General features: G+C 45.4%; 1 protein-coding gene across 2 annotated transcripts in view; it reads right to left on the bottom strand.

Annotated features, from left to right (window-relative positions):
• PANK1 (pantothenate kinase 1) overlaps nt 1-20,283 on the bottom strand; it is a 50,264-nt gene that overhangs the window by 21,877 nt on the left and 8,104 nt on the right. Inside the window, exons 1-2 of one of the 2 annotated variants that reach the window (XM_040436961.1) lie at nt 17,582-17,811; nt 4,630-4,982 (exon numbers count right to left, since the gene is read on the bottom strand). In XM_040436961.1, the coding sequence (XP_040292895.1) occupies nt 4,630-4,982; nt 17,582-17,609 (381 nt within the window). In that variant the 5' untranslated portion in view covers nt 17,610-17,811. Of the gene's footprint in view, nt 1-4,629; nt 4,983-17,581; nt 17,812-20,283 lie in introns of those variants that run through there. The other variant, XM_040436960.1, reaches the window with a different exon arrangement.

Raw genomic sequence — 20,283 nt, 5'->3', positions numbered from 1 at the left:
GGGGCAGAAGGAGATTGCCGCTCTGCGGCACCCCAGGGGCCAGCATAGATCCAGCAGGGGACTAGAGGCCCAATATGGGGGTCAGGCACGCAGGAGACCAGGGTGGGGGGGGTGGGAGACGTAGGGCTGGAGAAGCCAATCTCTTACCACAGCCGTCTTCACCCTCGGTCCATTCCAGCAGGGTCGCCCCTTCAGCTACTGGCACCGTAGTGGCAGGACGCTGGAAGAGGGACTTGGCGTGCGGGCGACCCTTGCGCTGGCGGGATGTAGGGGAGCTGGGCTGCCCTGATCCACCTTGTCTTCTGTGGGGGAGGCAGCAGTGCGGGTGACCGGCACTGGCGCAGCTCAACCCCGGGAGAACAGAGAGGTCTAGTGCGTCTCTGTTATCCCTGATGATCTGGAACAAAAAGAAAAGAAAAAACTAAAAAACTAAAATTTAAACAAGGAGAAACCAGCCCTGCAGAGCAGGGAGTGTCTTGCCTCCTTGGACACTAAGCAAAAAACTGGCAGTCTCTCTCTCCAGGCTGAGGGTATAGCTGTGGAGGAGGGGCTTAACAGCTTTCACTTAGTGTCATGCCTCCTATGGAGATGAGCTATACCCAAGGTCTTCTGTGTCCCCCAAGGAAACTGGGCGAGAAAAACCTATATCCAGAAAACCATGCAGCCATTTTTTTTTTATATATTTAGAGTCACTTTACTTTCACACAATTTAATTTAATTTAATAGAGATTGGTGTAAGTAGCACTTCATTTAAAAAATATGCCTGCATCCACCTGAAAAAAGCAGTAAAGTCATGGCCACTGGGGGTCTCACTTCCACCTAAGTTGCAGTCCACTGCCTGCTGTCCCGCAACATCCGTCCCTGGTAACAGAGTCTCAGAAGACCGCTGAGAGGAGGTGGGGGCATGTCAGAGCTAGCCGAGATGTGAGCCTGATAGAAGAACTGCTTCTACACTGCTTCTGAAGATCACAGGAGCCTCCTGCCTTTTTGTAAGTGTGATTTATCCCTCCTTATCAGTTCTGTAAGCTCCAGAGCTAAAAACAAACATAGTGGGAAGTCAGGAAAGTGAGGTCACTGCAGTAAAGTGCTGGCAGAAGGGAATCGCCCCCTGCTTCAGAGTGAAATGCATCTAGCTGTGCAGCTGAAACAGGGAATAATATGTCTGATAAAAAACTATTAGCGAAGCCCAAAAAACGTAACTGTCCCTTCACAGTTATGATTGTACAAAAGAAGCACAGCCATTATGCAAACTTTTTGAAAATGCAGGTACGCTTTTAAAGAAACACATGGCATATTCACATATAGGATGTATATGTGTGATTAAAATCGATGGAAGTGTACATTCAATGTATCAGGCAAAATTAGCAAACACTACAAGACCGCATTGGAAGTGGCAAAATATCTGTGCACTATAGATATCACTATGCCATTTAGTCATAGGATTATATTATTATACTATTATCATTATATTATTATCATTATTATAATGTTTAAAGAAGTATCTAACCTTAACGGGAAATGAGTCATTCACAATAAGTGCAAACATTGAGCTAGCTAGTTAGCCGAGTTTTGGCTAGGTACTAGAGGTGACCTTGCTGGATCCCTGCAATTTATTGAAGTAGTAGACTGGTGCAGGGGCAGACACAGGGGTAAGGGATGCTGGGCCTGACAAGTTCAATAGGTCGCCATGCTGGCTCCAATTTAAAAAGGGGACAACTCATTAAACAACTGGAGCAACATTTTTTTTTTAAAAAGGATTCTTTCCAAGATTTTTTTTTTTTGGTGGGGGTCCAACAGTCGGGACCCCCGCCAATTAGCTGTTTTGAAAAGGATTCTCGTAGCTTACGTACATTGTATAGGGACTGTGCTTGGTATCGCACTCAGCCCTTTTCACTTGAATGGGGCTGAGGTGCGCCTAAGGCCTAGTTCACATGAACGTATGGCTTTTATAGTTTTTTGCGTTCTGTTTTTCACGGATCCGTTGTTTTGTTTTTGAGTTCCGTTGTGTTTCCGCTTTTCCGTTCCGTTTTTTCCGTATGCCATGTACAGTATACAGTAATTACATAGAAAAAATTGGGCTGGGCATAACATTTTCAATAGATGGCTCAGAAAAAACGGACCGGATACGGAAGACATACGGATGCATTTCCGTATGTGTTCCATTTTTTTTGCGGACCCATTGACTTGAATGGAGCCACGGAACGTGATTTGCGGACAATAATAGGACATGTTCTATCTTTCAACGGAACGGAAAAACAGAAATACGGAAACGGAATGCATACGGAGTACATTCCGTTTTTTTTGCGGAACCATTGAAATGAATGGTTCCGTATACGGAACACAAAAAAACGGCCCGTACACTTGCAAAAAAAACGTCCGTGTGAACTAGGCCTAAGCCATATGATTGATGAACTTGCTCACAAGGGCGCTACTGCCTTCTCAAACAGCTGATTGGTGGGGTCCCAAATCTCTGAAAACCCTTTTAGGCTACTTTCACACTTGCGTTCGGGGTTCCACTTGTGAGTTCCGTTTGAAGGCTCTCACAAGCGGCCCCAAACGGATCCGTACAGCCCCAATGCATTCTGAGTGGATGCGGATCCGCTCAGAATGCATCAGTTTGGCACCGTCTGGCCTCCGTTCCGCTCAGCAGGTGAACACCCGAACGCAGCTTGCAGCGTTTTCGTGTCCGCCTGGCCGTGCAGAGACAAACGGATCCGTCCAGACTTACAATGCAGGTCAATGGGGACGGATCCGTTTGACGTTGACACAATATGGTGTAATTGCAAACGGATCCGTCCCCCATTGACTTTCAATGTAAAGTCAGGAGTCCCTATTAATATACCATCAGATCGGAGTTTTCTCCAATCCGATGGTATATTTTAACTTGAAGCATCCCCATCACCATGGGAACATCTCTATGTTAGAATATACCATGTGTGAAAACTTTGTGACAGTTTAAGAAGTCACAATTTACATATTGTGTCTGAATCCTGCAGAGGTAGCAAACCGTGCCCAGAGTAAAAAGTACCATAAAAAAGGTGCATATGCATAAATGATAAATGTGGGCTTTCGTCGCTCATCTTTAAGGCTACTTTCACACTTGCGTTCGGAGCGGATCCGTCTGGTGTCTGTACAGACGGATCCGCTCCTATAATGCAAACGCTTGCATCCGTTCAGAACGGATCCGTTTGCATAACTGTTTTTTTCAGATCAGATTTTTCACTTCGTGAAAACTCAGATCCGACAGTATATTCTAACACAGAGGTGTTCCCATGGTGATGGGGACGCTTCAAGTTAGAATACACTAAAATAACTGTGTACATGACTGCCCCCTGTTGCCTGGCAGGTGCTGCCAGGCAGCAGACCCCCCCCCCTCCCTCCCCCCCCCTGTTTTTAACTCATTGGTGGCCAGTGCGGCCATACGGCCGACCCCCCCCTCCCCCTCCTGAAAAATCAGATCTGAAAAAACTAGTTATGCAAACGGATCCGTTCTGAACGGATGCAAGCGTTTGCATTATAGGAGCAGATCCGTCTGTGCTGATACCAGACGGATCCGCTCCGAACGCAAGTGTGAAAGTAGCCTTAAAGATGAGCGACGAAAGCCCACATTTATCATTTATGCTTTTTCCCCTTTTTTTATGGTACATTTTACTCTGGGCACGGTTTGCTACCTCTGCAGGATTCAGACACAATATGTAAATTGTGACTTCTTAAACTGTCACAAAGTTTTCACACAATCTTACTGCAGTAAGTGGGGGTTGCAAAAAATTAAAAAATCTCTAGATAACTTAAAGGGGTTTTTCCAAGCTCCCGATATTGTTGACCTATCCTCAAGATAGGCCATTAATATCAGATCTGTGAGGGTCCAACGCCCCGCACCCAGGGCTGCAGGGAACAGCTGATCAGTGCCAGGTGTCGGACCATCACCGATCTGATATTGATAACATATCCTGAGGATAGGTCATCAATATCAAGGAACTGGAAAAACCCCTTTAAAGATGCAACATATTTATCAACATCATCAAACACCCCGATAAACAGGTCGCAGATAACAGCTGCATTTCCTCCAGCAAAAGTGACAAATAAAACCGCATGTAACAACTTTTCCTGTTGGTATGCTGTTATACTGGTAGTCGGGTCAAGCTCGGAAGACACTGAACTAGAAATACAAGAAAGATGGTTGAAAGAAGTCTCGTTTCCATATCTTACAACGAAAAATAAAATGGTGACCCCAGCAGACTTTGAAGTCCTATTGGAGCTTCTGTCCTGCTCATAACCTTGCCCACCTTGCTGGTAATAAGTGATATTTTGCAATTAAGGAGCAAAAAGATATAAATATTTTTCAAGACTGGGACCATGGGAGGCAACAAGTGCTCCTCACATGCAAAGAAAACAGGCCTCCTATGATAGACCTTTTACATTGTTTTAACCTCTGAATTTTTGCTCTGTGTCCAATGTTGTTATTATTGACCTTAACAGATTATTTTCCTAGGAAGTTTGACGCAACCGCATTGACCTTTTACCCCACAGCATGTGCTTTCAAAATTAATGTTTATTTGGTTTTATTAAGGTTGGACTTTGAGACTGTCTCCCGACAACTTGTGAAACTGTGCCCCTTCCCCTACATACCGTCCTGAAGTCCTCTTCAAACTTGTAGGCCCCACCACCGGTGGCACAAAGTGTGGTATGCAGGCTGGAGAAGTTTTTCTCGCTCCCCATCTGGATGAACCTGTGCATAGCACAGGTGGGGAAGCGGATGAAGTGCAAATTGCCCTTGCGGCCGCACATGGTCAAGTTTTTCAGTTCCAGGTGGACATCCCGGACACCAGTTTTACCGTACGCTGTATTTGAAGTCAAGTATTTTCTTATGCTTTTCAGGTTTTCAACCTCCTCTTGTTCTTCTTCTGCCGTGATATCTTTAGGCTCAAAGTAAACTAGCTTCACCAGAGTTCCCCCAATGTCCATTCCAAACCATGGGAAGGCTGAAAGAAAAGTGAAAATAAATATATAAAAATATAAAATTAGACATAATGGAGGCATAAAGTGGCTTAGTTACCCATAACAACCAATCAGATTCCACCTTTCATTTTCCAAAGGAGCTGTGAAAAACGAAAGGTGGAATCTGATTGGTTGCTATAGGCAACTAAGGCAGTTTTATTGTGGTCACAGTTCTGTAATGAAAGGGTGGACAGGGATTTCCATGGTTGCCCTGCAGTGAAAAATACTGTCAGAATAATACATTATAAAAAAATAAAAATTAGTCACTTTAGCATTTCCCTCGCCACTTCCATTCCAATGCTTCCTCATTCTCCACCAGTTTCTACTTCCTGGTGGCTTCTGTCACATGGGAAATGCCTGCTTATTTCCTACAGCTATTGAAGAGAAAGTGGTGAACGGCGCGGTCCACAAAGGATTGGGACTGGAGCAATGGAGGATAATTTAATAGAATTTCTAAAAAAATTTACTCAGCAATTTCATCTAACTTCCACTTGGGTTACCCAGCTTTCTCACTCCTCACAAATAGACCATCTATTTCCGCAGTAATACGGCCTCCATTACCGTTTGGCTACATAACTAAACAGGTCGGTCATCCAAGACCCTAAAAAATATGTGGGAGCCACAACGTTCCCTCTGCAGTAGTCACACCCTTAAAGGCGTATTCCCATGTCGGACACTGGGGGGCCCATATTGTAGTGATATGCCCCCAATGTTCGAGATGGGAATTCCCCATACACATTAATAGTAGTCAGATAAGAAAATCATCATGAAACTGGAAAACCTCTTTAATCTTCGTACAGTGTCAAGTTCTACCATTACCTAATACACCCAGGTTTTTGTTTTGTTTTTCATTTTGTCTCATTCAACAGAAACCTATTATGCGATGAAAAGCCCTTTAAAGAGTAGACACCTCCTCACTGCATAGTGAATGGTACAGTTACAATATAAAATACATAGTACAATATTGCTTAGAACAGAAAGTAAGCAAACAAGTCTGTGGTACAATATACTCAGCCACAGAGGCATTCACGGACGGGAGAGGATTTTATTCTCCCATTGGCCTCTATACAGGACCGGCAACATGAAAGGCGAGGAGAAGATCCCTATTATCCCTACATTAGCCAACCAGGGCGACGAGATGTCGGACGTGCCCACTCTGCTTCTGAATGCCCTGCTAAACTTGGCAGCAAACACAAAACAACCAAGTGTTTTGATGTGGCTCTAAATATAGCGGTGACAGTATAATCACCACGTGTAACCGCTAACTGTTCTCTCTAAGCCTGGGGTGAAATCATGGCCAAATCATCAGCACAATGCCGAGCTGTTAGACTGAGCTTTAGGCCTCACGACAGTTGTTTTTCTCGGCCTCCGTTCCGTTATTTTTTTTTGCGGATAGGATGGGGACCCATTCATTTCAATGGGTCAGCAAAACAATGCTGATAGTTCATCCATTTGTGTTCCGCGTCCGTTGTCCGTGTTTCCCTTCAGCAAAAAATAAATAAATAGTGCATGTCCTACTTTTTTTACATATGCGGACAAGGATAGGCATTTATTACAAGGGATCTGTGGAAAAAAACGGATCCTCCAAAAAAAACGGATGCCGCATCCGGGTTTTTTTTGCGGACGCAAAAAACAACTGTCGTGTGCATGAGGCCTTAGTTGGATGTTCTCACACATAATATTCCTTTAAAGGGGTTTTCTGGATTTTTTTTTACTATCCTCCGGATAGAACATCAGTATCCGACTGTGGGGGTCCCCCCGACGATCAGATGTTTGAGAAGGCAGTAGCGCCGCAGCCTTCTCTCTGCTCACCAAGCACAGCGCCTTACATTGTACAGTGGCTGTGCTTGGTATTGCAGTTCAGCCCCATAACAGGACCCAGAACTACACAGCTCCGTCCTTTGTGTAGCGGCAACACCTGGTTACTGCAGCGCAACTCCCATTCACTTACACATGGGGTGTAACACATGTTGATTTGACACGGACAGGTCACAGATTTTGCTACAGAACTATGGAAAAATCCTTGGCAGTAATTCACCTGTGGAACTGCCAGCTGGTGTGGCCGTACCCTTAGGGATTTTCCGCAGCGAAATTGCGCTTGGAAAATCTGCAGTGCTTAAAAGTAGCAGTGGAGCGGACGAGGTTTTCACCAATCCAAATCCACGCGTTGCGCAGAGCATCCGCCCCGGAATCTTCACGCAACCCGACATGTGGTGCGGAGATTTTGAACCCGCAGCACATACAATTCATGTTGCGGATACGCCGCAGTTTTCACCCTTTGCCATGCAGAGGGTGAAATCTACGGCAAACCCACGGCATGGGCGTGTTATTTTCCGCCATACAAATCTGCTTTTCTTGATACGGATGTTGCTGCTGCAGACCCGCAGCAAATCCTGAAGCATCAGGTGACGGTTGTTCTGCACACCTAATTTCCTTACAGTTCCTCATCAATCACGTGGCCACGCAAGCAGGTGGCGTCTGAAAGGGAGAAATGTGATCCAGGCTCTAGCCGATAGCTATCTGGGGGAAAGGTCTAAAGCGAGCAGCACAACTACTAGAGGCATCAGAGGAGAGCAACAGAAATTAAACTTTCACGATATCTCCCACACAATACGTCCCAATGACGTATTTCCCGCTACTGGGGGGGTTTGGCACACTTGTTTGGTTCACTTTTCCAGTTTTGCAGCCAGTTATAACATCATTGTTGTATTTGTGTCTTTACCATGATCCGCTGAGGGTAGCGACTGGCTGCAGCGGTCACATGCCGCATCCAGACACGTGTTCAGTCTGTGAACAACCAGCAGCCGGACCAGCGTAGCAGAGAAAGACGATGGAGTAAGGGGTGAGTATATCATGTTTTATTCTTATTTTAAACAATTGTAGGGGATTTTTAATTGTCGCAGGCAATGCGGAGTACATGTGTTTTTATCATGTGGTTTCTCGTGCCGAAAAACTGCAGCATAGTATCATAATACGGATCCAGCAAAGGGTTCTTGCTCTACAATTAGCTAGTAAAGATACAATCCTGTCTACAGTATGCTGCCAGGTAGAGCAGCCCGACAGCAACACTCAGTACTGTAACATGAAAGCAGGAGCTGGAGCCCTGCGTAATGAAGTGAGGCCTCGCACCCATGCAGTTCTGCAGTGGGACGCAACCGTCCTATTCACATTCAAGGATGGGTGACTGGTGACCATGTTCAATAATTCCCAGAGAACCCCTTTAACCAGAGGTTTGCAATGACTAACGAAATTATGCATAGGTTTTGTAGTATTCTGCACCAAAATTTGTGTGAAATAACGTTCCTTCTTAGCAGCCCTGTCAAAGACCGTCAGCGCCTTCTACTCTGTTTCACTGATGTACATTATGTTATATGGATTACTTTTAGGCTTCTTTCACATTACACACATTCCAGATACAAAAATAGGTGTGACTCGAGTAAACCCCACCCAGAAGTGGGTATCACCAGCCAGCTTTAGGGTGTACTCGGGTGGCGGGGCTTTAATGTCCAGAGTTTATAAACACAAATGTTGGCAAGTATGATATATACGTACAGGGGCTTCTGTCACACCCATAGGCTCCCATTGTAAAAAACAAATGGGGTCATTTATCAATTTGGTATAAAGTAGATTTGGCTTAGTTGCCCATAGCAACCAATCAGATTCCACCTTTTATTTTGGACAGCTCCTTTGGAAAATTAAAGGTGGAATCTGATTGGTTGCTATGGGCAACTAAGCCAGTTCTACTTTACACCAGTTTGATAAATGACGCCAAAAATGTATACCACACCATATATGTTTTTTTTTTACTGGATGCCTCTGTATGGTACAGTACAGCAGACTGCACTGTTAAAACAAAAAAACATACCGACCTATCGTAGCATGATGGAGGCCAAAAGGACACTATTTTGGTCTTTTATCAGGTGAATAGGGCTTATGGGTCTATTTGACATATTCTCTGGGAGCTTTTAACCCACATTCGGCAAACGGGTATTGGAAAGTGTTCCCAATTTTTACTGGGACTACTTTCCTAAAACACAAGTCCTGCACACGGCCCTATTTTGGCTCTGTTTTGTTCAGAGTCATTATTAAGGGTGCACCCACAGAAGAACATGGGCCATTACCGTACCTCTACTGATAAGCGGCCCTGACATATTCTATATTACTTATGGTTTTCGTTGTAAGTCTTTATTCTGGAGTGTTTTCTCATACTAGCAATCTGAATATAAAGTCGATGATTGCACATGCGGGCGACTTTACTGGACAACCTACCTACTCCACTTCAAACCTGGCAAATATCCCCTTTTCTAAAATAAAGTTGACAAAAAGGAAGGTACTTTTTTATGAGGTGTCTAAAGAACTAATAAAACCCTTTTAATACGTCAGGGATTGTTTGCATTCAGCCGTACGACATGGAAGGAATACACAATAAAGAGCTTATAAAAGTTAGTTCTGTAACAGGTAGTCAATGGAGAGGTGAAAGAAAGAGTTGAGCGATGCTTTGAATCAGCAAACAGGTGACATTTGAACCTTTTTCCCCCCCAAAATGTATAGACTGAAAAGGTGGCACCACCACCCATTGGACATTTATGAAATATCTTGTGGTTGTGCCATAAATATCTAAAGTGGCAATACCTTTTTTTTTTTTTCAAAGGTGTAAGTCTTACCTCTTTAATAGAAATATGCTGCCTGACAACCTAATTAAAAGGGTTGTGCAGAATAAAAAAAAATATATAATAATTCCATAAACAGCACCATATGGTTGTGTGTTGTATTACAATTCACTTCAATGAAGATGACCAGCAATAACACAAAAAGAGACCGTGGTGGTTAGGCAGTATATTCCTCAGTAACCAGTCTGTCTGACAAGCCATGTCATTTCCTGCCTGCACTACTAATCAGATTTTCCTAAAAATAAATTCAGGATAAGAACCTCTTTAAAATTACCTCAATACAACCAACATAAAACCAATTCAGCTTCTAATGATGTAGAAAATGGGTAAAATTCAGAATCCTTGGATCCTACTGTAGTCAATCGCTGAGCATTTTTAAAAATTTGATGGAAGGCTTGCCCGAGTCTCCCACTACCATATCTTTTCAGCTCAATCTAATGGGGGTGTTATTTCTATGGAGGGAGATAAGCGATTGTCATATCTCTTTGGTGATGCTTTATGAGACCCTCCAGTCCAAACCTAAAACTTCAGAATGACTCTTGGACAGCTGTTGTCCATCCTTTTCTCCAATGCATCCACTGTTCTGGTCCCCGTTGGATTCTCTTCAAGATAGCCACCCTTTCTCGGAATTCCCAATGAAGAGCGTTGTAAAAAAGTATAAGACATGTGGTGTTTCCTAGAAGAGGGTTAGACTTTTCTACAGTGCTCTGTGACGGCCATCTTGAAAGTAATCCAACAGGTAGCCAGAACAAAAGAGACATGGGAGGAACAGAGGGTACACAAGGAGCGCTGACTGTACATGTGTCATGTATGGTAAAATTTTTGGTTTAGCCTGGAAGGTCACTTCAACTTTGAAGAAACAAACGATAGGAAAGATAGAAATCGAACCTGTCTGATAACGGTTTCTGGACTCTTTGGCCGAGTCCATCAGGAATCACTGACATTCATTATTTCACCACTCACCAGATGTCATGCTTCGGTGTGGGAGGGAAACACCACACCGAGCATAGGAGGGAAGAGGGGAACAGGGAATCAGGCCTGAGAACTAGGGAAGGAAAATGGACACCTCCTAGTGAAAACCCTAACCAAAATCCTGACTGACTGCCAGTATGAACAGACCCCAAAAGGTAGGCGAGTTCATACACAGGAATACCTAGAGTCCTATCAAGCCCTATAAGCCCTGGTACTAATGGCAGGGACGAGACTACCTGTTCCTCCAAAAGGAAGGACGAACAGGAGCCTCCTTCAGGCCTAATACAAACAATAGGGAAAAAACACAGAGAACCCAAACAAGATACAAAGGGGAAAGAAAAGACTTAACTTCAAAGGCGCAAAAGAGGCACCAGGAACATAGCCGAGATCCAACCACAAGCTATCCAAAAGGTCCAAACAGAAGCTTTAAACCACACAGCATTGTGGGAGAAGCAACTATAAATAGGGAAGGTTAAATGACCCTAATAGCCACACCTGGGGACAGAAGGCATGGCAAGCACCAGAAACAACAGACGTCATTTCATCCAAACGGAAAACATATCAGATCAAACCACGTGTTGCCAGTCTCACCGATCTCCTGCCACCTGTAGCGGGAACGTCCATGACACCAAATGGTCAATGCCTATTCATCCCAAATACATATATACACCACAAAAAAAAAAAAAAAGAGGGAAACTAGTAAATACCCGTAGCGTAGCACTTTAGTCCACTGGGTCTTCCAATTGACGGTTATGTGCTACGACTCCCTGGATCATTGATTCTTCCACCTAAAGGAGTTTTATTGCGCTGATTTTGGAGCATTTCTGCCTCAAAACAGTCTCACATTCATTTCAATGGCAAGCAGTACTTGCTTCGTATTTACACATGTAAAAAAGAAGCAGCATGCCTTAACCTGGGGCCAAACCAGTTCTGAATCTCCCAAAAACAGCCCCATAATAGTCCATACTTTTTTTGTGCGTTTTCCGCGCAGATCTCCTTCAAAAACCTCAAGCTGAAAATGAACTGGCCCTAATATGATTTATACGTCTTTAGTCCCGCTGCCTGACTACCAGTGAACACGGCTGTACAATGTCCTGGTGCTATATACCGTAACTACCATGAATGAAGAAGTCAAAGCCACATGTTTGTTATTGGTGTATTGCAGTCCTATAAAACCATAAATTACTGGCTGTACATAAAACATTAAAGTTGCACATAAATTCTAAGGAGACAGAGGTCACACAGTAGAGTCTTGAGCTAACTGCAAGAGTTTCCTCCTCACGTGTCAGAAAGTCAACCTGATGACTGTACTCTACTTGGTATTCAATGCTCAAAAACTGTAGATCTGTCACTGGCTGTGTAACCAATCTGAAAGGGGGCGTTCAGCTGTGACTACTGGGTAAGTAACATGGGGCTGTTGTGACTACTAAACTAGTCAAAGGGGGCTTCTAGGACTACTGAGCTAGTCATTGTGGGGCTCTTGTGACTACTGAGCTAGCTGGGGGGTGGGCCTTTTGTGATTACTGAATTATTCGAGGGGGGCTTCTAGGAATACTGAGCTAGTTGGGGGGGTGGGCCTTCTGAACTAGTGGAAGGAGGGCTTCTATGACTGCTGAGATAGTTGAGCAGAGGCTGCTGTACTCTTCACTGTGTGGGTTCCTTGCAGCCTGAGCAGGCACAGTGGTTTTAAGGCAGCCAGAGCCTGCTGCTTTATAGACCGAATACAGGCAGCCCAGAAGGGCTGAGCAGGGTATAAGCTGCCAATGTGGATTTTCCTGTCCCGGCTCTGTGCTACTGCTTGATAAATACCGTCCACGAAGAGATATTAATTCCTATTAATTTCTGAGATTGCAATCAGCGCTTCATAAATTCCTGCAATTCCTGCTAAATAAATAAATGTAATAGAGTGTACTTCAAAACTGACACTCACCTACAGACACAAGCATAACGGATGCCTGTCTTCTTGTTTAAAGTCCTGCAGACATGTAAACTAAGAGAGGGGAGGCTGATGCCAGGGAATTGCCCTTTATGCAGTTTCCTAACATATTCATGACCCAATGTCTTCAGAGTCGTTTTTCCCCAATAGCAAATGTTAGCTATGAGCTTTGACCATCAGACAAAGAGAAATAATTGTCTGGCCGCAGGGATTTACAATACAGTTGTGTAACATGTACCATGCTGTAAAAAACAGGAATGAAAGTCCAAGGATGCAGAAAGGGTAGGCTTTATGGTATCTGACAAACCAAAGCACTGAGAGCCGGCAGAAAATTATGCTGAATCTTCTATACCACATGTCACTGCTACAGCCAATGGCCCTGCAGTATACAGCAAAAGGCCTCATGCACACGACCGTTCCGTTTTTTTGCGGTCCGCAAATTGCGGATCCACGGAACACGGAAGCCGCCCGTGTGCCTTCCGCAATTTGCGGAACAAAACAGGCGGCCCATTGTAGAAATGCCTATTCTTGTCCACAAAACGGACAAGAATAGGACATGTTATTTTTTTTTTTGCGGGGCTACGTAACAACGAATGCGTACAGCACATGGAGTGCTGTCCGCATCTTTTGCGGCACCATTGAAGTGATAGGGTCCGCACCCGATCCGCAAAAACTGCGGACCAGAACACTGGTCGTGTGCATGAGGCCTAAGACTGGTGAGGTCATTGGCCGTAGTGGTCACATTCAGTATACACATCACCACTGCAGCCATGTAAACAAAGCTGTGCCGTGAGGATCGGAGCGGAGGTGGCGTCAACCAGTGAATATATGTTCATTTATTGTATTAAAGGGGTTGTGTCACTTCAGCAAATGGCATTTATCATGTAGAGAAAGTTACTACAAGGCACTTACTAATGTATTGTGATGGTCCATATTGCCTCCGCTGCTGGCTGGATTCATTTTTCCATTTCAGTATACGCTGCTTGTTTCCATGGTTACGTCTGGTGTTGAGCGAATCGGGTCTAGATTGCTGTATCCGAACCAGATTCGTTTGGGCTCTACGGAGGTCTTTGCGAACTTGCTGCAACTATCGCAAGACTTGCTTCTTCCCGCGTCTATGACGTGACACTTTGTTTATTCGCATAAGTACAGTGTCGAAGATGAACTCGGCTTCGTTATTGAGGCAGGAAACAGAGTTCAGCTTTATTCCCATTTTATGTGAATAAACAAAGTGTTGTGTCATAGACTTGCTTTGTTTCGCCATATTTGCTGCAAAGACCTCCGCAGAGCCCATACATTTTACGGTAGGACAGAGGCTATATTGTTAACAAAGTTAACAAACAAATTGGGTTTGGACACCGCAATCCAAACCCGATTCGCTCAACACTAGTTACGACCACCCTGCAATCCAGCAGTGGTGGTCGTGCTTCCACACTACAGAAAAAAGCACAGATACCTGCGATGCAGCGGTGGTTGTAACCCCTGGAAATGAGCCGTGAATAATGTGATGGAGAAACGAATCAAGCCAGCGGCTAATATTTAATTCCACCATGGCGGCACCACAGTGGCGATGATATTTCGGGGAGTCCACAATTCACTGTATAAGGCTGGTGTCACACATATACCTTCATAATTTCTGGGAAGACCTATGTGGGTTTTCTGAAGCACTCTTTAGGCAAAAAACGCCAGTTCCGACTTTTTAAATGCCTGTAGGCCTAATTTTTGTTTTGTTTTTTGGCCTAAAAATACACTAGGACCAAAACTGTGTGTGAAGCAGCCCTAAGCGTGTTTCCACACAGTGAATATGGGGCCGTTTTTTAAGTCAAAGCCAGAGTTGGACTCAAATGGAATGGGTAATACATGGGAAGGACTTCTACTCCTCCTTTCTGCTGAATCCACTTCTGGTTTTGGCTAAAAACAAAAAACACTGGGGGAGATTTATCAAACTGGCGTAACGTAGAACTGGCTTAGTGTCGCATAGCAACCAATCAGATTCTGCCTTTCATTTTCCAAAGGAGCTGTCAAAAATGAAAGGAGGAATCTGATTGGTTGCCATGGGCAACTAAGCCAGTTCTACTTTACACCAGTTTGATAAATCTCCCCCATTGTTTTTATAACCAACCTACAGGGGAAAGGGGAGGAACAACATAAACTTTAGCACAAACTAACCCCACCTATTTACCCTGTCCTCACCTCATGTATATGTACATACATAATGCACTACGCATTCAGAACACGTGCCAATTGCGCCTCATTAAGGGCTCATGCACACGACGACCGTATGTATTTTGCAGTCCGCAAAAAAACGATCTGCAAAAAATACGGATGACATCCGTGTGCGTTGCGGATTTTGTGGAACGGAACAGCTGGCCCCTAATAGAACAGTGCCATCCTTGTCCGTAATGCGGACAATAATAGGACATGTTCTATTTTTTTGCGGAACGGAAATATGGACACACGGAAACAGAATGCACACGGAGTAACTTCCGTTTTTTTTTTTGCGGACCCATTGAAATGAATGGTTTCGTATACGGTTTGCAATGCAAATGAGATGGACGCGGAAAGAAAATACGTTTGTGTGCATGAGCCCTAATACACAGCCACACACTACGGAAAAATCTCACCAAACCAGAAAAACCTGATCCATCAGAAGACGCCCTCTAACGCGGAGTCTGTGCTGTGGAGACACTGACATTTCATCGCTCTTGTGCTCCTCACAGTCTGCCCGGAGCATTCTGAAGAGGTCTCCCCAGTCAAAATATTATAATCTCATGGAAGAGATTTATCAAACCTGGTGTAAAGTAGACCTGGCTTAGTTAGCCCATAGCAACCAATCAGATCCCACCCTTCATTTTCCAGGGGAGCTGTGAAAAATGAAAGGTGGAATCTGATTGGTTGCTATGGGCTAACTAAGCCAGGTCTACTTTACACCAGGTTTGATAAACCTTCCCCATAAGCAGAATCATGTGAGCCGCCAACAGTAGCGATCTGGATCATTTGGACGGTACTCACATAATGCCAGCAGTCCAGAGCCCCCGCAGTCAGGCAGGAACTCACAGCATCATAAGTCGTTACGATGCTGTGAGTTTGGGTTAGAGAAGAAGCGCCCAGTCAGGGAAATGCATCCATCACACGGAGCACGTTTCCCAGACTGAACGCGCTTGTGTGGAATTAGCCCAAGGGTGCCTGCACAAAAAATAAAAAACACATAGCGTATTATAGTACCAGCTAAGGCCCCATTCACACGACCGTATTTTTGCTCCAGATCTGAACCGCATTTTTTGCCTATCGAATGCGGACCCATTCATTTCAATGGGTTCGCATCCATAAGTCCATTCCGCATCTCCGCAAAAAAGATAAAACATGTCCGATTCTTTTCCGTTTTGCAGACAAGAATAGGAATCCGCAAAAAAACAACAACAGAAAAATGTCATCTGCAAGATATATATACGGTCGTGTGAATGCACCCTAAGGTGCGGACACTGACCTGCCATGCGAATTTTGAAATCTCAAACATGTCTTTTTTTTTTGTGCGGATTTCACCCTTTTCACTGGAAGGCTGAGATCTGTAGCGAAACGCATCAAATCTGTACAAAACAAAAACCACAAAAAAAAAAACTGCATTGAATAGTGCAGATTTAGGAGGGGTTTTGGTGCTGATCTCCTTCACACAAATCTGCACTGTGCGCACGCGCTCTAAGAAGACGTATAAGAGACCAGATCTCTCCCAAGGGGCCTAATGTTTGTCCCCCAAAAAATCAAGTAATAGCCTTAATACCAGTAGGACAACACTTCCGGGGCCGTGCGCCTGCCAGGAGGAGTTATCACCGGATCATCACACTCCATCTCCCGTCAGTATTTCATCCGACAACACTTTCCCCTGGGAGGAAACACCGCGCTGAGACACCTATGGGACTGCACCCTTAGGGCTCATGCACACAAACGGATTTTTATTTCCGTGTCCATTCCGTGGACCACATGTTGAACCATTCATTTCAATGGGTCCACCAAAAAGTAAACGGAAGTTACTCCGTGGGCGTTGTTTCTGTTCCACCAAAATATAGAACATGTCCTATTATTGTCCGCCTTACGGACAAGGATAAGACTGTTCTATTCCGCCAAATACAGAATGCATGCAGACGTCGTCCGTATTATTTTTTTTGCGGACTTGTGTTTTGCGGACTGCAAAAACCATACGGCCGTGTGCATGAGCCCTTATGGGCATGGTTGGTTCCATTTGGGGACTCTATTGCAAATTTTGTCAGAGGGAGGACAAAAAGTCCTGCATGAAGAATTATTATTTTTCCCAATAAAAAAAGGGGACGGAACTCATCGTAGTCAATGCGGTTTGCTCGTTATCTTCGTTGCTCTGCTCCTCTAACGGAAATAACCAGCGCTGGTGTGAACATACCCTTAGAAAAACGTTTATACGACACCAATGGCAAATTAATGTATGTATATAGAGTGTGAATAGAAAGAGATATGAGACAGACAGACAGATAAACTACATGACTCAAACTACAGAATAAACTACATGAATAGATGCTTGGACAGACAGATGCATGGACAGACAGACAGACAGATAGATAGATAGATAGATAGATAGATAGACAGACGCTTGGACAGACAGACAGACAGATAGATAGACAGACGCTTGGACAGACAGACAGATGCATGCTCAGACAGATAGATGCTCGGACAGACAGACAGATGCTCGGACAGACAGACAGATGCTCGGACAGACAGACAGACAGATGCTCGGACAGACAGACAGATTACAGAACAGTCTATAGTGCTGGTAATAACACAGGTCTCTGTCAGGGCTCAGGATGCTCCCATGGAAGGATCTAACATGCTACATGTCGCCCACACACTAGGAGACAGTGGATACGAATGTCGCACAGTTGCGCCCGCTCACCAGCCGTCCCTATAGGGTGCACTATTCGGTAGCACAGATGGAGCTGAGCTCAGGGCGTTGCTGTGACCGTGCAGCCCGGTTACTTACAATGCTTCTTGCCGTCAATAAGCTTCATTATTAGGCAGAGTCGGTCAGGGAGCAGCCGTCCAGCACTACACCGCCCGCAGCGCCTCCTCTGGATCCACTAGAAACAAGGTCACATATTTCTTGTCTGTATGTAAATTGCGAAACGTCGCCTGTTGTACCGCGCACCCGGGGCTCACCGTGCAGCCACAATGGCCATGCTTCCCGCCTCCTGATTGGCCGACCGCAGCCCGGCCCCCCTGTGGTGTCAGTGGGTGTGTCCGCGCCTCCGCTCTCCTGATTGGCTGAGCCGAGCAGGCATTTAACTCGGCATTGATTTTAAGCGATCTACTGACTGCGCCCTCACCAATCCACCCGCTGCTCGTGTTGTGGTGTCAGCCGTGCAGCGGAGGAAGGGAGGGGACACTACTACACCCATCATGTGCGCACGACGTAACGTGAGCCCAGACGTGGTGTCACCGGGGACGGCAGGAAAGCCTGAGATCATCGGAATGTCAGATCCAGCAGCTGATCGTCAGCCACGGACGTGATCCCTCATATTTCTGCTCACCAGCTATCGCAGGGTAGAAGATACAAGGGCGATCCACAGGAAGGTTTATGTTTAGCAATGTCATGTGATCATAATGGTGAGGGATACATCAAAAATATATGTCCAACATGCAGCCATATACAGGGCCAGTCATTGGCTGCAGCAGTCACGTGACTCGTTGTTGGCATGGCTGTACCTGGGAAGGGGAGTGATGGAGCCAGAACCCAGCCTGGGGGTCAGGAGAGTGTGCTCACTACACCAGGGAAAGGGGGTCTGAAAACAGCCCAGCACAGGTGGACAACCCCTTTAAGCAGGAGCTGTCCCCTCCCCTGACATGTCTGCTTTAGTAACTACTTGAATTCCCCAATGTAAGAACAATTCTGGAACATCTATGTTTTGTCACTCCTCAATTATCCCTTCATGAAGTGACAAATGAATTGCTAGCAGTTTGCAGTGTTACCAGTTGGGGGCATGTCCATGGGCACAGTATGACGCTGTCCAGTCCATGCTGCCAGGGACCCCCGCCCAGCTGGTAGCACATTGCTAGCAATTCATAACGTCTAATAGGAATAATAGAGGAATGACACAACACAGACGCACCTACTCCACCAGCTGTCAGCTAAGTGTCTCTCTCCTGGCTCCTCCATACACAGGCATGCTCAGTTCAGCCTTGTCTTTTCAATGGCAAGAGAGAAGAAATTCATCGCTAGACTCCTTCGGCGGGAGCCAGAACGAAGGGAAGACGTGCTGAAATTAAACATATTCTTCTTTCCCTCCATCATCATTTGCCAGTGCAGCGTTCAGAGGCCTCCATGCACACAGCCAATGTTAAAGGGGTTCTCCGGGTTCAGAGCTGAACCTGGACATACCCACAATTTTACCCAGGCAGCCCCCTATTATGAGCATCGGAGCATTTCATGCAAAAGCATTTTTTTTTGCAGTTCCCCGGGCTCTCCATAAGGACTGCTAGGTGGAGGCTTCCGTCCAGCAGTGAGCCCGGTGACATCACCGGCATGAATGGGCGAGCTTTAGCGCTGCCCTAGCCTGTAAAACGACTGCCCATCAGAGCCGGTGACGTCACCAAACACATGGCTGGGCAGAAGCCTCCACCTAGCAGTGTGCTGTGGTAAGCAAAACAGCCCTTTCATGCTCCGATGCTGATATCATTGGGTCTGCCTGGGTGAAAATGTGGGTATGTCCGGGTTCAGCGCTGGACAACCCCTTTAATGGGCATTTTGGTCAGCAGATCTGTACCTAGGACTCTGTCTGACCTGTTACATGTGCACTTGGCAGCTGAAGATATCTCTGTTGGTCCCATGTACATATGTGCCTGCATTGCTGAGAAAAATTGTGTTTTATATGCAAATGAGCCTCTAGGAACAACCTGGGCGTTACCGTTCCACCCAGAGGCTCAGCTCTCTCTACAACTGCCGCACCCTCTGCACTTTGGCAGGGCCAGGTCTGATTATGTGTTCACAGCCTGGCCGTGCCAATCAAAGTGCAGAGGGTGCGGCAGTTATAAAGCCAGCGGAGCCTCTGGGTGTAACGGTAACGCCCCGGTTGTTCCTAGAGGCTCATTTGCATATAAAACATCAGTTTTTCTCAGCAGTGCGGGCACATAGGTACATAGGACCAACACCGACGTCTTCAGCTGCCAAGTGCACATGTAACAGGTCAGACAGAGTCCTAGGTACAGATCTGCGGAGATGGGCTTTCATCCTATGTGTATAGAGACCACTACTTCCCGCAGACAAGCTCGGAGGAGCGTGCATGTGTACGGGGCGGCCGGGAGGAATAGCTGACCGCTAATAGGAAGTGCATGGCTGGGTCTTTAGGTTATATTCACACAGCACAGATTTCTGTAACTATCCCATTCATCTTAATGGAAGTTATAGAAATCCATGCATGGCTGCAGAAACAACCCCATTCACATCTGCTTGGTGTGAACAGACCAAGTTTTCCATTCACTGCCAGCTCTGCGTCTTCACTGGGTCTCAGGTCGGATTCCTCGCTGCCTTGGTGTTCTCCGAGCCAAAAAATGGGACACCAGGATCTAGGCATAAATTGCACCAAAAAAAGTGGTGTATATGACATCAATGGATGTCGTATATATTTGGACTTCTCCATAGTATTTGACACTGTACCACATAAAAGGTTAGTATATAAAATGAGAATG

The sequence above is a fragment of the Bufo bufo genome, chromosome 6, assembly GCF_905171765.1.
Source record: "Bufo bufo chromosome 6, aBufBuf1.1, whole genome shotgun sequence".
NCBI classification, from domain to species: domain Eukaryota; kingdom Metazoa; phylum Chordata; class Amphibia; order Anura; family Bufonidae; genus Bufo; species Bufo bufo.
Note: the sequence above shows the minus strand (reverse complement) of the source record. Positions and strands in the feature narration are given on the sequence as shown.